This window comes from Myotis myotis, unplaced genomic scaffold, assembly GCF_014108235.1.
Source record: "Myotis myotis isolate mMyoMyo1 unplaced genomic scaffold, mMyoMyo1.p scaffold_m19_p_6, whole genome shotgun sequence".
In the NCBI taxonomy this organism is placed as follows: domain Eukaryota; kingdom Metazoa; phylum Chordata; class Mammalia; order Chiroptera; family Vespertilionidae; genus Myotis; species Myotis myotis.
Window position 1 is genome coordinate 39,640,447 of NW_023416368.1, and position 16,407 is coordinate 39,656,853.

General features: G+C 40.5%; 1 protein-coding gene across 5 annotated transcripts in view; it reads left to right on the forward strand.

The window, feature by feature from the left end:
• SPATA5 (spermatogenesis associated 5) overlaps nucleotides 1-16,407 on the forward strand; it is a 252,906-nt gene that overhangs the window by 34,330 nt on the left and 202,169 nt on the right. For all 5 annotated transcript variants that reach the window (XR_004968159.1, XR_004968160.1, XM_036312782.1 and 2 more), the window contains exon 10: nucleotides 8,649-8,803. Coding sequence is in view for 3 of the 5 variants with exons in the window: in XM_036312782.1 (XP_036168675.1) it covers nucleotides 8,649-8,803 (155 nt within the window). In the remaining 2 variants the exon portion in view is untranslated. The remainder of the gene's footprint in view (nucleotides 1-8,648; nucleotides 8,804-16,407) is intronic.

Sequence of the window (16,407 nt, forward strand, 5' to 3'; positions counted from 1 at the left end):
CATACTAGAGCCCTGATGCACGAAATTCATGCAAGAGTAGGCCTTCCCCCTGCTGCCGGCACCGCCTTTCCTCTGGCACCCAGGACCCAGGCTTCCCTCTGGCCACCGGCAGGCATCCAGGACCCGAGCTTCCCTTGCAGCTCCGACTTCGTCTGGAAGGTTGTCTGCAAGGACGTCTGGATGTCCGGTTTAATTAGCATATAACACTTTTGTTATAGACTAGAGGCCTGGTGCACGGATTCATGCACCAGTGGGGTCCTTCTGCCTAGCCTGTGCCCTCTCGCAACCCAGGACTCCTCCGGGGATGTCGGAAAGCCGGTTTCAGCCCGATTTCCGCAGGCCAGGCTGAGGGACCTGCACTTAGGCTTATAGACTAGAGGCCTGGTGCACATATTTGTGCACTGTTGGGGTCCCTTGGCCTGGCCCACACCCTCTTGCAATCCGGGATCCCTCAAGGGATGTCGGAGAGCCAGTTTTGGCCTGATCCCACAGGCCAGGCCGAGGGACCCCACTGGTGCACGAATCTGTGCACCAGGCTTCTAGTATCTTATGAAACAATGCATTTTATCCTCAATTTTATAATTCTGAAATATAGTTATATATGTGGTGTTAGGATTTTTCTTACTGTATAATATTATGGATATTATGTAAGAGATGGATTTTTTTTTTTGTCAGTGAATTGGGTATCTTAGTATTACTTTTGCTGTTCATTTGAAATGACTTGGTGCTGAGTGGTTTGTTTAGATAAAATAGGTAGGTTTGATTCTGTTTAAGCTCTAAGTGCTATGTATCATTTACTTTGCTAGTGGAAAATTTTTTGAGTTGTCTTGCCAAGACTGGAAAAGTATAAAACTTGAAAGGTTTTCTATCTAATTAAAACAATAAAAAACTAAAATCAGTGTATCTAAATAAAAGTTATTTCTAAGCGTTATTCTTGATTCCTCTTTTCCTTTGTCAAATCCTATCAGCTGTATTTTCAAAATTTATTCAGAATTTGAGCTCTTAAAAATTAAAAAAAATTATTTTTAACTACTCATTGTTCTTTTCTAGACTATTCATTATTCTCTATCCCACCTCCCACTCCTCTATTCTTTCTAGTCTATGCTGCAGGCCTTTGAATTGCAGGTTTTGGAGACAGCAGAGTCTTGGTTAGAGAGAAGGATTTGGGAGTTGTCAGCAATGAGATGGTGAATGAAATCACTTAGAAAGAATAGAGTTTAGTCATCCATTCATTTGTTGAGCCAGGCCCTGCACTGGGTGCTGGGGCTACCTCAGTGAATAGTAAGACAGTCTGGATCTCTCCTCTTAGAGGCCTTGATGCACAGGGAAATGCTGGGTGTGACAGGTAATTATAGTACAGTGTGTTGGGTATTGCTGAATGGTAGGGGAAAGTTTACAGTGCTAATGAGAGAAGGTGGGGCACCACCATCAAAGGCTGGGCTGTTAGAGAAGATCTAATATGGAGACTGAGAAGTGGCTAGAGCAGTGGTTCTCAAACTTCCTAATGCCGCGACCCTTTCATACAGTTCCTCATGTTGTGGTGACCCCCAACCATGAAATTATTTTCGTTGCTACTTCATAACTGTAATTTTGCTACTGTTATGAATCGTAATGTAAATATCTGATATGCTATATGTGTTTTCCGATGGTTGCGACCCACAGGTTGAGAACCGCTGGGCTAGAGAGATGGGAAGATAACTATGAAAGGGGTGACTTATGAAATGGGGGGAGAATTCAGGGAGGAAGTAATCAAAAATAATGTAGTATTGGTTACCACTGATGGAGTATTTGCAATGTATCAGCCACTGTTGGAAGTTCCTAACATGCATTAATGCATTTCTTACAGCCTCCTTATAAGATTTCATGTTATAGATGATGAAACTTAGGTCAGAGAAGTTAAGGAACTTTCCCAAGATCACTTAGGAAATAAGTAGTGGAGTGAGAATTCACAGTATTAGAGACCACAGTGACATTGAGTGGGAGATCATGGGTTGCCTTCAGAGAGTAGTTCTAGTCTAGTCCTTGACTTGCTGCTAGATGGCAATAAATTGAGGAATGATTGAAAGTTGTGGAAACTGATGGTGATTGTCAATTACTTTTTAGTTTTAATGGTGAGTTATTATTTAGAAGTTTTTCTTTTTACCTTTTATATAAAGGAATAAACATAGTTGGCCTGCCCTCCTTTTCAAAATCAGACTATATTCCTTCATTATTTTCCTAGTTCCTCTCACCTGGGCAATGCTCTGGTACACCAAGCTGTAGATCTTTAACCTTTCTTGGCATAAGAATTGTGCTATAATCAACTATTTTTTTTTTTTAAACTCAGAATGTTAATAATGTTGGTAAAACAGGTAAGAAAATAATTTGATATTAAAAATTTGAAGCTAAAAGTTATATTTTTAGGAAATTTGTTGACGTTGGCAAAGTAAATTAATCCTGATATTTTTGAACTTTCTACCCTCAAAAATCATATAGTACATTCCTTTTCACAGATGAGGACAGACTACAGATCTATCCAGGCCCAAGCTGTCTGGGGTGTCTTGGCCAAGATTCATGTCCTGAGACTAGTGTGCTTTCTAGCAAGTGCACCATTACGTTTAAAAGCAACTCTTAAAAGTGGTGGGGATTCGGAACAGACCTGGCTCCTGTGATTGCTTGAGGTTACACCAGTGACTTTTAATGTGTAAAAAGCAAGAGCTTTTAATGCCCTCTTTGAGGGTTTTGTACTTGTTTCTTTTCTGTGAAGGAGCAGTGAGAAATGGAACTCTTCCAGTGACATATCTAGTTATACTTATCACCTTGTCTATACTTCATACAGAGTTGAAGGAGAATAAAGACTCCAGATAAAACAGAAATTTTCTGGAGTTCTGAAATTTTGAGGAAAGTACAATTTCAAAAGGGAGCCTTAGATTTTATTATACTTGCTTGTAGACTTGATGTTGTTGAGTATTTATTAGGAAATTTTATGCTCAACTTTTATAATTCAAATCTGAGATCCAGATGCCCATGTTTCCTGTTTCTTCTTGATATAATTAAGTATCGTAGGGTAGGCAGTAATTCTAAAAAAGTGTTATTTCTGGAATCAGTTGAAGTTCAATATTTTTTTATTATTAATTAAATCTTTATTGTTCAGATTATTACATTTGTTCCTATTTTTACCCCCCATAATTCCCCTCCACCCAGTTCCCACCCCACCCTCCTCCCTCACTCCCCACCCACTGTCCTCATCCATAGGTGCACGATTTTTGTCCAGCCTCGTCCTGCATCTCCCTCACTCCTTCCCCCCAAGAATAGTCAGTCCACTCCCTTTCTATGCCCCTGATTCTATTATAATCATCAGTTCATTCTGTTCATCAGATTATTCACTTGATTTTCAGATTCACTTGTGGATAGATGTGTATTTGTTGGTCATAATTTGTATCTTTACCTTTTTCTTCTTCCTCTTCTTAAAGGATACCTCTCAGCATTTCATATAATACTGGTTTGGTGGTGATGAACTCCTTTAGCTTTTTCTTGTCTGTGCAGCTCTTTATCTGACCTTCAATTCTGAATGATAGCTTTGCTGGATAAAGTAATCTTGGTTATAGGTTCTTGGCATTCATCACTTTGACTATTTCTTGCCATTCCCTTCTGGCCTGCAAAGTTTCTGTTGAGAAATCAGCTGACAGTCGTATGGATACTCCCTTGTAGGTAACTGACTTTCTTTCTCTTGCTGCTTTTAAGAGTCTCTCTGTGTCTTTTGCTCTTGGCATTTTAATTATGATGTGTCTTGGTGTGGTCCTCTTTGGATTCCTTTTGTTTGGGGTTCTCTGTGCATCCTGGACTTGTAAGTCTATTTCTTTCACCAGGTAGGGGAAGTTTTCTGTCATTATTTCTTCAAATAGGTTTTCAATATCTTGCTCTCTCTCTTCTTCTGGCACCCCTATAATTTGGATGTTGGTACGCTTGAAGCTGTCCCAGAGGCTCCTTACACTATCCTCATATTTTTGGATTCTTTTTTCATTTTGTTTTTCCGGTTGGGTGTTTTTTGCTTCTTCATATTTCAAATCTTTGACTTGATTCTTGCGATCCTCTGGTCTGCTGTTGGGAGTCTGTATAATATTCTTTATTTCAGTCAGTGTATGCTTAATTTCTAGTTGGTCCTTTATCAGAACATTGAGGGTCTCATTAGATTTCTCGTAGGTCTCATTAAGTTTATCGGCAGTTTCTAGAAAATGCTTGAAAAACCTTAAAAGTGTGGTTTTGAACTCTATATCCAGTAGTTTGCTTTCCTCCATTTCGGTCATTTGTGTCCTTTTCCTTTGTCTCCACATTTTTTTATGCTTCCCTGTGTTGATAAAGTGGTTTTCTGTGCTAAGTGTCCTCTAGGGCCCAGTGGTTCAGCTTCCCCAATTACCCGAGGAGGACACTCTTGGTGCACCCCCTTGTGGTCTTTGTGCACAGTCTTGTTGTAGTTAAGCCTTGGTTGTTGTATCACTGGGAGGAATTGACCTCCAGGCCAATTGGCTGTGAGAAGCAGCTATGTCTGCAGTGAGAGAACTTCTGTGCTGGAGACACCCCTCTGGGGCAAGACTTGCTTCAATGGGGCTTTGGTGCTCACCAAGTCTGCCCCTTGAGTGTGTCCTTTATGTTTCCACGGAGCTGCAAACTGGATGGTCCCACTCTGACCTCTGGGTACACTGGCTCCTGGATCTCTAGGGAGGTGCTAATCTAGCCTTTGCCTTAGGCTATCCAGCAAAAGCATCCCTGCAGGTCTTGGGCGGGGCGGGTCCCATGGGATCAACAGGGTGGGGCTAGCAGTTATGGCTGCCCTCAGAGGCTCCGCTTCTCAATGTCCTGGTAATTGCTGCAAGCCCCTCCAAGAGAAAGCTGCCCTCGAGTTCTGACCGATGCCAGACAGTCCCGCTTCTCCCATATGAGTCTGGGTCCCCAGAGACTCGCCCGGAACTGGAGCTCAGAGCCTGAGACTCCCTCCTGATTGAAAACGACAACTGTGTCCTCAGCCGCCAGCCCTCTCCACGTGCGCCTCTGCACCTTGGTATTTTACTTCTGCACTGGGCCTCCTCTGAGTCTCGGTATGCTTTTCTCTTTCCTTCTAGTTGTAGGATTTCCACTCAGCCAGCCTTCCTATGGTTCTGGATGATGTCCGTTCCGTCTTTTAGCTGTATTTTTGAAGTGGTTGTTCGAGGCAGCAAACTCCAGTGTTTACCTATGCCGCCATATTTGTTTCTCGTGAAGTTCATTATTAGTTTGTAATAAAGAAACTTAATTGCACTTTCAAACATAACATAATTTAGCAAGTATTGAGTGTAAAATTATGGGATTCCATATGTGTGTGGCTACATGATGTTTGTTGATTGAATCTGGAGCATATAATATTGAAGAGCATAATTTAGAGTAATTGCTTTTGTCCTGAAATGATTATATCTGAATGGTGATGTGGAGCTTGAGAGGGAATGCCTCATACACTGGAAGGACTGTGTTGGCATTAGGCTTGCCTGGGGCATTTTGCCTTTTCTTCTCTTCATTGTATTGTTTTCTATTCTCAGCTTTGAGAGCATTGGAAAATAAAATAATGAAGACAAAATGACATCGTTATTGTTTAATTAGTTACACCTGTTTTGTTTTGTTTAAAAAATTTTTAAGAACAGTGAAGTTTGCTTCTGTTTTTGTTTACATTTTAAAAACTAACTTTAAACTTAGCAAGGGAAGGAAATGTCATAGATTGCTTGCTCTAAGCCAGCAGTTCTCAACCTGTGAGTCGTGACCCCTTTGGCGGTCGAACGACCCTTTCACCGGGGTCGCCTAAAACCATCGGAAAACACATATATAATTACATATTGTTTTTGTGATTAATCACTATGCTTTAATTATGTTCAATTTGCAACAATGAAATTGGGGGTCACCACAACATGAGGAACTGTATTAAAGGGTCGCGACGTTAGGAAGGTTGAGAACCACTGCTTTAAGCTATATTCCTTGATCATGTACATGTGTCCATTTGCTTCTCTGGTTAATTGTTTACTTCTGCTTTATAAAAATATGTGTATTTTTAAATATTTAATTTCTTGGCATAAATTCTAATATTTCTTTGTGAGGAATGGTTGATGTCCAATAATTTTACCTTAGCATCACAGGATTTTAAAGCTGAAAAATAATTGACAATATAGATTTTAATCTTTCCATTTAATAAATGAGATGACTGATGGCCGTTGAGGCAGTTTTTCTGAGATATTGGCAGGTATAGGACCATGGAGGATTGGTTGCATTAATAAGATGGCTCCAGGGATCTTTAAAATTGCAAGCTCTGATATTCATTTAGCATCTGAAGGCCTATGGCTGACAGCTTTTTGCATATCTGTAACTGCCACATTGTTCTTTGTTCCTTTCTGGCAGTCTACTATACTTTATCTTCTCATATATCTACAAACAAATTAATAAAGTTGGATTTAGGTTTATTTAAAACATGTTCTTAAAACATGTCCTTTCATATTTCTAAGAGTGACCTCTTTAAGGACAGGGGTTTTGTCTTGTTCTACAGGGCCTCCTAGTCTCAAATGTTAAGCTAATTCTTGTCTCTAGGCCTTTGTTTATGCTGTTCTCTCTGCCTGGAATACTCTGCTGCCTCTTTGTCCTTAAGTCCCATGTTATCAGTTAATATCAACTCATTTTTCAAGTCTGACTTCTTGTACTTGGCTAGACCTTGTAGTCTCTCATCATTTGTGAAATAAAGGAATATACTAAATGATTTCTGCAAGGGTTTTCCTAAACTGTCACTAATCCCCACTAAACTGTTAGATGTCCTTGATAGGAGCTGAGATGAGCACCTCTTAGACTTTCATCCATTGTTCTTTCCTAATATGTGTATTATATCTGTCTCTGTCCTTGTAAGTACGGCTTTAGTAGCATCCCACAAATTTTCATGTTATATTTCATATATTTTATGTGATTATGTTTACCTATTATTTGGATATGTTAAGTTGTGCTGTGTTTGTCATAGAATCAATCTTTGTACTTTACTGTTTCTTAATTGTTGAAAACTCAAGTCTTTTTCATCTTTTGCCTTTTCTGTCTCCTCTGGGAACTACTGCTGTTTTCTTATTATCCTAACAGACCTCGAGATTTTGCCGAGCTCTTAAATTCTGTAGTTTGTATTTGAAAGTGCAGAGGTTTTGTTGTTTTATAAACATGTACTTATAACGTATCCTTTTAAAAAGCATATATTTTCTGCTCCTTTAAAACCCCTTCTTTAAGTGAAAATAATTGGTCTCCTTTATTATCAAACTTGGTGCTTACATGACATAAGTGTGGCTGGAAAATTATTAGACCACTTCTCTTGTTTCAGTTTTTAGTATTTCAGTACTGGTATAGGTAAGGTGTCTGGTCTACATTAGAAATATTGACAAGTATTGCCATATAGTTACTTGGGACATGAAGAACAGTAAGATTCTTGTGGTGTTTTGAGTACTTTCATTTATGGGAGATTTTTTTAGAAACTGCTTATATTCTTTTAGGCCACCAAGGTGATATTGAATACAACACAGCACCTTATTACTGAAGTTTTATTTAGTTTTCTATGCTATTGCACCATTTAGCTAAAAAGAATGTTGGACAGCAAAACAATCTAATTTAACATAAATTTTTATTTTTGTGTCAAGAGCTATAAAGTGTCTGAGATTTTTTTTAAAAAATATATTTTTATTGATTTCAGAGAGGAAGGAAGCAGGAGAGAGAGATAGAAACATCCATGATGAGAGAGAATCATGGATCGGCTGCCTCCTGCAAGTCCCCCACTGGGAATCGAGCCCACAACCTGGGCATGTGCCCTTGCCTGGACTCGAACTCAGGACCCTTCAGTTTGCAGGCCGATGCTCTGTCCGCCGAGCCCCACCGGCTAGGGCAGAAGGGTCTGAGATTTTTACCCTACTTGCAAGCTAACAAGTTTCACAAGTGCTTGCAGGAGACACAGTATTCCTTGTCATAGTCAAAGGACAGAATATTACTGACAGCAGCAGAAGTAGCCAGAGCAGCGGTTCCTTGAACCTCAGTTTTTACAGAATGACATAGAGAGAGGCCTGGGTTTCAGCCCCTAGTGTTCCCTTACAGGTCTCTTCCATCCTATAATAGAACATAACACTGAAGCCTGGCTTCCTCTTGAATTCCAAAACTACATTGCCAACCTGCCAACTGAATATTTCCTTTAAGATGTTTTGCCAATACCTTACCAAACTTGTAGCTCTGGTTTGAATATATTGACAAGAAGTTCAGAAGCAAAAGATATGTTATTATTTTCGTATTTTATCCTATTAAAGGAAATTCTCCAAACAGATTATTTTGATAAACGGTTATGGTCTTTTTTATGTGTATTGTTCTATTTATTTCACAATTATAAAGTATCTGTCTTTTCCTGTTTCATATCAGTTTGTTGTATTTTCCCTGCCAAACTAAGCACTTGGAGTTTTGCCTTTATCCCCCACATTCTTCCATATTCTACTCCACCCTCCCACCCCCATATATACACACAAGCACAACACATTAGAAATGCTATAATTGCATGAGGTTTTAGGTTGTTATTATTTTTAATGGTAATGGTTCAGTCTGTATTTATGGGGTAAAAGATAAATCTTGTGTTACTTTTCTCTTTGTAGGTCTCAATGCCTTCCGGAGAGTCCTAAAGAAACAGCCTAACCTCCCTGACAGCAAGGTGGCTGCGTTGGTGAAGATTACTCTGAAAGATTTCTTGCAGGGAATGAATGACGTCAGGCCCAGTGCCATGAGGGAGGCTGCAGTTGATGTCCCAAGTGTAAGTCATTTGTATCCCGCATGCAAGCCATACTGTTTGAATTCAACTCTGAAAGAAACTGAGACGCCAGGGAAACTACCTTCCTAGGCTAAACTTAAAAAAATGTTTTTTAATTGAAATTTTTATGGGGGTAATTGTAGATTCAGTACTGTTCTAAAAAATACTATAGGGACATCCTGTGTATCGTTTATCAAGTTTTCCCTGATGGTAACATCTGCAAAACTAGAGTACATTATCACAAGCAGGATATTTATATTGTCTTAATCACTGATCTTATTCAGATTTTCCCAGAATTACTTGTATTCGTTTATGTGTGTGCGCACATGTGTATATTTACACCTATGGAGTTTTATTACATGTAAAGGTTGTGCATCTTGCCAGAATCAAGATGCTAAAAAGTTCCACCACCACAATGGTCCCCTGTTTTGCTCTTTTACTAGTATAATCACACCCACCTTGTTTCTACACACATCTCTAAAATGTTGTCATTTCAGAAATGTTATATTAATGGAATTATATAGTATAGAGCAGTTTGAGATTAGGTTGTTTCTCTTAATATTATTCCCTGGAGATGCATTCAAATTGTTATGTGTATCAATAGTTTGTTCCTTTCTATTGCTGAGTAGTAGTCTGTGGTGTATGTACCATAGTTTAACCACTCGCTTGCTTGTTAAAGGATATCTGGTCTGTTTCCATTTTGGGGCTATTATAAATAAAGCTGCTATGAACATTCTTGCACAGGTTCTGTGTGAATGTAACTTTTCATTTCTCTGGAGTAAATGCCCAAGAGTGCAGTTGCTGGGTAGTATACTAATTGCATGTTTAGTTTTATCAGAAAATGTCATCTAGGCTAATTTCAGAAAAAAAATATCTTCTAGTTATGATGCCTTCTACTAATGATGCTTGAGGGATTGTGGGGTCTTTTTACATTTAGTTTATCATAGATAGTCTTTGCAAAGTTCTCAATCCAGTCACCACAAGGGCAAGAAGTTACCTTTTCTGCATGGATCATCTGTTATATCCTCCATGTCCCAAGTGGGCCTGTTATATTAATATTTCTGGAAAGTAAACAAAGCATTGGTAGTATTGAGGTACAGGATGGGCCATTAAGCTTTCCTGAACTGTATCTCTGTGCTGCTCAAGGAGAGTTAACAGATTGTTCTCTATCAGTTTTAGGAGTGTTCTGATAGAAGTGGGGAATTTTGGACTGTTCTTTCCTTTTGCCTCTATAATATCACACCATTTAAATTTCTCTTTTGCGATAGTCCTGTTGCTGCTGAGACACTCTTTAAAAGCTCTAACATTATAGCAATTTGAAAACTTAGAGCCTTGTTAGAGAGTCAGATATAATTTTGAACCTTTTGCCTCATTGTATATAGATTTGTTAATATTCAGTTTTCTTGGTCATTAACATTTTTTAATCGTAAGCTAAAAAATAAAAGACTCAAAAGATAGCAAGTCAACAGAGTAGGCTGTGGAACCGTATAGTGAGAAGAATTCAATGGATTTTTTTCACTTTTAAAAGTGACCATTCCTTGAAAAATGTGTTTTATGGTCAAATAGAGGCCTGGTGCACAAGATTCGTGAACTCGAGGGTGTCTCTCAGCCCGGTCTGCGCCCACTCGCAATCCGGGGAGCCCTCAGGGGATATCTGACTGATGACTTAGGCCCGCTCCTGCCAGGCCTAAGCTGTCAATTGGACATCCCTGGCGGGGGGTCCTTAGCGCTGCTGCGGAGACAGAAGAGGCTCCTGCCACCGCCACTGCCCTCACCAGCCATGAACCCAGCTTCTGGCTGAGAAGCGCTCCCCCTGTGGGAGCACACTGACCACCAGGGGTCAGCTCCTGCATCGAGCGTCTGCCCCCTTGTGGTCAGTGTGCGTCATAATGACCAGTTGTTCTGCTGTTCGGTTGATTTGCATATTAACCTTTATTATACAGGATTAGAGGCCCAGGGCACAAAATTTGTGCATGGTGGGGAGGGGTGGTCCTCAGCCCGGCCCGCGCCCTCTCGCAATCTGGGACACCTTGTGGGGATGTCTGATCCCCATGGGGATTGGGCCTAAGCTGGCAGTCGGACATCCCTCTCGCAATCTGGGATGCTGTATGCACCAGTGATCATACTTTTCATACAGGTAAAAAGCATCTTGCTGTTGTATGGGCAGCTACATTTTTTTTGCCCTGATTATAAAAAGTAGTATATAGCATGATCCTTCTGAGACAGTAGCACCATTTCCCCCATCTTATGGGTAGAAAAAGTGAAGCAGAGAGAAGTTAAGCAATTGTCTTTGTCACCCAGTTTTAAGTGTCAGAATCAGGGCTGACTACAAAATGTGCAAGCCAGAATCCATGCATGTCATCACTGCATCATCCTGTTTTTTCAGTGTTAGAGTAGCCTTGCCAAGTTTTAATTTTTAAATCTAAGAGACTGTTCCCAATATATAGAGTAGGGTCCCTAGGCCTGGCGGGTGATCAGGGTTGATCTGTGGGGCGGTTGAGAGGCTCCCCATCCCCTGTTGTCACCAGTCGCCAATTGCCTCCCTCTGCTTGGCAACTAGCGGGCGGGGCGATTGGGGGGCCCCGTTGGCACCCACCTTGGTTGGCAGCCTGCCACTGCCCACTTGCTGGCCCTGACCGAGGGCAGCTCCTGTGTTTAGTGTCTGCCCCTGGTGGTCAGTGCACATCATAGTGACTGGTCATTCCACAGTTCAGTCGATTTGCATATTAGGGTTTTATTATATAGGACAAGAGGCCTGGTGCACAAAAATTTGTGCACTTGCGGGGGAGGGGGAGGTCCCTCAGCCCAGCCTGTGCCCTCGCAGTCTGGGACCCCTCGGGAGATAATGACCTGCTAGCTTAGGCCTGCTCCCGGGTGGCAGAGGGCAGGCCCAATCCCTAGGTGCAGCCCCTGGTTGGGCTCAGAGCAGGGCCAATTGGGGAGTTGGGGCGCTGCCCCTGTCATGCACAGAGCAGGGCGGATCGGGAGGTTGCGATGCCACCCTCAGTCACGCTCAGGGTAGGGCCAATTGGGGGGTTGGGGCACCGCCCCCTGTCACACTCAAGGCAGGGTCGATGGGGAGGTTGCGGCGCCACCCCCTGTCACGCACAGAGCAGGGCGGATCAGGGGGGTTGGGGCGCTGCCCTCTATCACCCACAGAGCAGGGCCGATCAGGGGGTTGGGGCACCGCCACTCTCACACTCAGGGCAGGGCCGATGGGGAGGTTATGGCTCTACCCCGTCACACACAGAGCAGGGCCCGGCGGGGAGGACTGGGTGGGGGGGCGTTGGGGCGCCACACCCTGTCACACACAGAGCAGGGCCCGTGGGGGGCGGTTGGGGCACCGCCCTCTATCACCCACAGAGCAGGGCTGATCAGGGGGTTGCGGTGCCTTCCCCTGTCACTAACGGAGCAGGGCGGATAGGGAGGTTGTGGCCCCGCCCCCTGTCACACACAGAGCCGCAGGGCGATCAGGGGGTTTGGGCACTGCCCCCTGTCACGCTGATCCTGGTGCTGGGAGGCATATTACCCTTTTACTATATAGGACAGAGGCCTGGTGCATGGGTGGGGGCTGGCTGGTTTGCCCTGAAGGGTGTCCTGGATCAGGGTGGGGGTCCCCACTGGGGTGCCTGGCCAGCCTGGGTGAGGGCATGATGGCTGTTTGCAGCTGGTCACACACCCTTCAGGGTGGGGGTCCCCACTGTGGTTCCTGGCTAGTCTGGGTGAGGGGCTGAGGGCTGTTTTCAGGCTGGCGGGTGACTGAAGCTCCCAACTGCTCCTTTTTTTTTTTTTTTTATTCTGGTCTAGCTTTAGCTCTGGCTCCAGCTCTTAGGCCTCTGCTGCTGAAAGCAGGTATCTGGTTTGTTTGCGTTCTATAATTGAAACTCTGTATCAACTCCAGCTCTGAGATCCCGGCTTGCTAAAAGCTGGTTTCTGGGGTTTTGTTTAGCTTCTATATTTGTTACAATGTTTCAAACTGCAAGCTCAGAGGCCGGCAAGGCAGGCGGGGAACGTTGGAGTCCTCCGTCACTGAAGCAAGCAAGCCTCATGTTCGCTTCCAGCTGCCTGGCTGCTGGCCGCCATCTTGGCTGGCAGTTAATTTACATATCGCCCTGATTAGCCAATGGGAAGGGTAGCGGTTGTACACTAATTACCATGTTTTTCTTTTATTAGCTAGGATAAGTTTGGGAAATGGTGGTGTAAATAAAATCAACTGTATTTCTTCGCTGCAGGATTTCTCAGTTTTTTGATACAGAGACTAAAATGTCAAAAGAGCTGTTATGGAAACTTATTTGACCATGAATTATGTGGAGCAGGGACTTGTGCATTTTGCAGTGTGGTAGATTTCTAAAAATGACCACAAATTCTTCCCATCACTGTGTGCTTGCCCTTTGTACTGTAGCTTTGTAGTTCCTGTCATAAAAGAGATAGAGTTAAGTTTTTTCCCTTTGAATCTGTGCTAGGCCATGTAACTTGCTTTGGCCAATAGGATATTAACAGTCATGATGCAAGCAAGCTTGAAAGCGCTTTGGTCTTGCCAGCTCTTGCTGCTCTTTGAGACCCTGCATTAGCCACTTGAAGAAGTCTGTACTCCTTTCCTGGGGGGTGAGAGATCATGTGGAGCAGAGATAAGCCCTACTACCTGAGATCCTCTTAGTCCAGCCGTCCACCCAGTTGTCAGACATGTTGCCACATTAGACTATCCCACCCCAATCGAACTTTGCTCAGACCAGAACCCCAGTAAACCCTCAGAATTGTCAGAAATAATATGTCTGTTGTTTTAGCCACTAAAAGCTAAGTGATACACTTGTTAACTTAAAGAACACAATTATTTTGTAAACAACACCCAAGAGATAGGAACATCCCCTGGGCCTACCTGCTAGTTTAGGCTACTTAAGGTGGTTTTGAATTCTTTTTGAAACATTTTTAAATTTACTTAACTGAACTTACAGCCTACCTTTGGGGTTTTTCCAAAAGCTCTGTAGGAGAACATGCTAATTTAGTAAGAATAATTTGACAAATAGGGTTATGAAATAGTGAATGGTTAATGTTGGGTTAGTAGAAACTTTTCATTTCTTTGGAATTTATGGTCTAAAGTTTGAGCACATTGGTATGAATACTTTTATTTGCAGTATTTATCTTAATTTTATTGGCTACTGTTGTATAGTATAATGGGTCAGGTAGATGCCTAACCATAAAATGCCATATGTGAAAATTTCAGATGATAGGGTTATAAATCAACTACACCATCCAAAAACACTTTAGTTTTTTAAAAAATTTAGGAACTAGGGAAACATACAGTGAGGTTTTAAACTTCAAACTGCTGCCAATGGAGAATGTGTTTAAACAGTGGCTGTCAGCTCTTGGACCTGCTGAACTGATTTATTCATCACAGGAACTGGTACTATAACTGCACTTTTAATTGCGCTAATGAAAGATTTTTTCCTTTATTTTCTTTTGATACAGTATTTACAATCCATGGACTGGTGCCATTTTCCATTTGGCACTTTATGGTTTGGCATGGGGCCATGGTGTCCTGTGATGTTACTCATGAGCTCCGTCGTGGTTACCCCTGGTCAAAGGACTTTCTTATATTGCTTTTTATATTCACTTCAGATTGTAAAAAATTTCCTGAGAAGTCAACATTTCTATAATTGGATTCCTAAACTTCACCCTTCTGATTTCTGGCTACTACATCTACAAAAATATCTCCAAATTATTTCTGCAGAACGTTTAATGCTTATTTTGCTATAGAAAACCTGCTTCAAGTAGCTATTTAATTGTGAACATTTAATAGTAAATTGAGCATTCAACATCTTTTGAGAAAAGATTTTTAGTGTGTGAAATTAAAACCTTGAAATCACACTTGCCTATTTATATTTAAGTTTGAAAGAAATGTCTTAAGATGGGAATATTGCCAGTTATAATATAATACATTATTAATTTTAGGAGACCGTAAGTGTTAGCCACTTACTTAAATTAATGTTTCTCTTTTTTTTTGGACATTCTGAAATGGTGATTATACCACTTGGTGTATTAAAAGTCAAATGCATTTTACAATTAATTGGTGATTAAAGTCAAATGTATTTCTTTACCACAAGAATTCCTAGAATCTTTGAATATTCTAATATATAATGTGAAAGCTTAATTTTTCACTCAGAGATAACAACTGTTAATATTTTGTAATAGTTCCTATAGATTTTTTCTGTGTATATAGATATTTTAGTATAGGATATCATTTTATATTCTGCCTTTTTCACTTAAAATTATATGGTAAACATTTTATTTTAAAATTTATTGGCTAATATCTTTTTAATGACCAAATAATAGACTTAGTTGGATAAACCGTAATTTGTTTTACCCTTCCATTCTCAAATATTTAGGTTTTTTTATTTTTCTCTAAAATGGTTATAAACATGATTTGTGTCCAAATCTTTGCATTTATGATTCCTAGAAGTTGAATTACCAGACTAAAATATCTGCTTTTTAAAGCTAAGTTGTTTTTTTCAAAAAGATTGTTCTGATGTATAATCATGTGATAAAATTTTTAAATTACAAAGAGCTTAAAATCTTATTTTATTGTCACTTTAGTCCTTTTCCTTTTTACTATCTACTACAGTTTATTTTCTTGACTGAAAAGATCCTCTTTATTATTATGAGGAATGCCTTAGCAGGTTTGGCTGTGGATAGAGTGTCGTCCTGTGAGCCAAAAGGTCCTGGGTTCGATTCCAGTCAAGGGCACGTACCTCGTACCTCGGTTGCAGGCTCCTCCCGGTCTCTGGTCAGGGCCCGTGCAGGAGGCAACCAATTGATGTGTTTCTCTCACATCAATGTTTCTCTCTGTCTTTCCCTCTCTCTTCCACTCTCTCTAAAGCAAAACAAAAAATACAAAGAAAACAAAATTATTTATTAGGAATAATACTGGATAATTTTAAGATGCATAGAGAATTTAAAAAGAAAATGAAAAATACCTATAATATCTTCTCCTTCCTATAAAAATGTTTAATTTTTAGCAAAAGGGTGTAGCTTGATAATTTTTTAAATGGACTTTAAGTTTTATGAGAGCAGAGGTTCTTTATATTTTTATCCTTAGTACCTAGCATATGACTAGCACATAAGAGATGTCCAATCAATATCCAATCAATATTGTTGAATGAATGAGTGAATATAATTTTTCATGAAAAAATGTATTAGATGGTCCATTTCAGATATATCTGAAAAAGTATGTCATCTTTTACACCAAAATACAGTATACTCGATTATCACCCACATTCTTTAAATTTTTTATATTTTATAAAGCAGTTGATTTCTGTAGTGAATTTTAATCCTTACTGTTTATTCAATGAATATAACATTTTGGAATTATGATGCCTGTAATAGTGCTAAGCTCTCTACTCTGGAAGGATATAGAGTAGTCCTTTATACTTTCTGCAGAAACATGTTATTTCCTTAATCTATTAGAAATTTTCATTAAGGTAAAGAAAAACTATGCTTTCAATATGTGGTATTTTTACATTATTATTGTATTTACACCCTAGCAATTATTACTGATAAATAGCAATCTGACCAAATATATACCAATTAATTGTCATTAAGCTTAATTCATT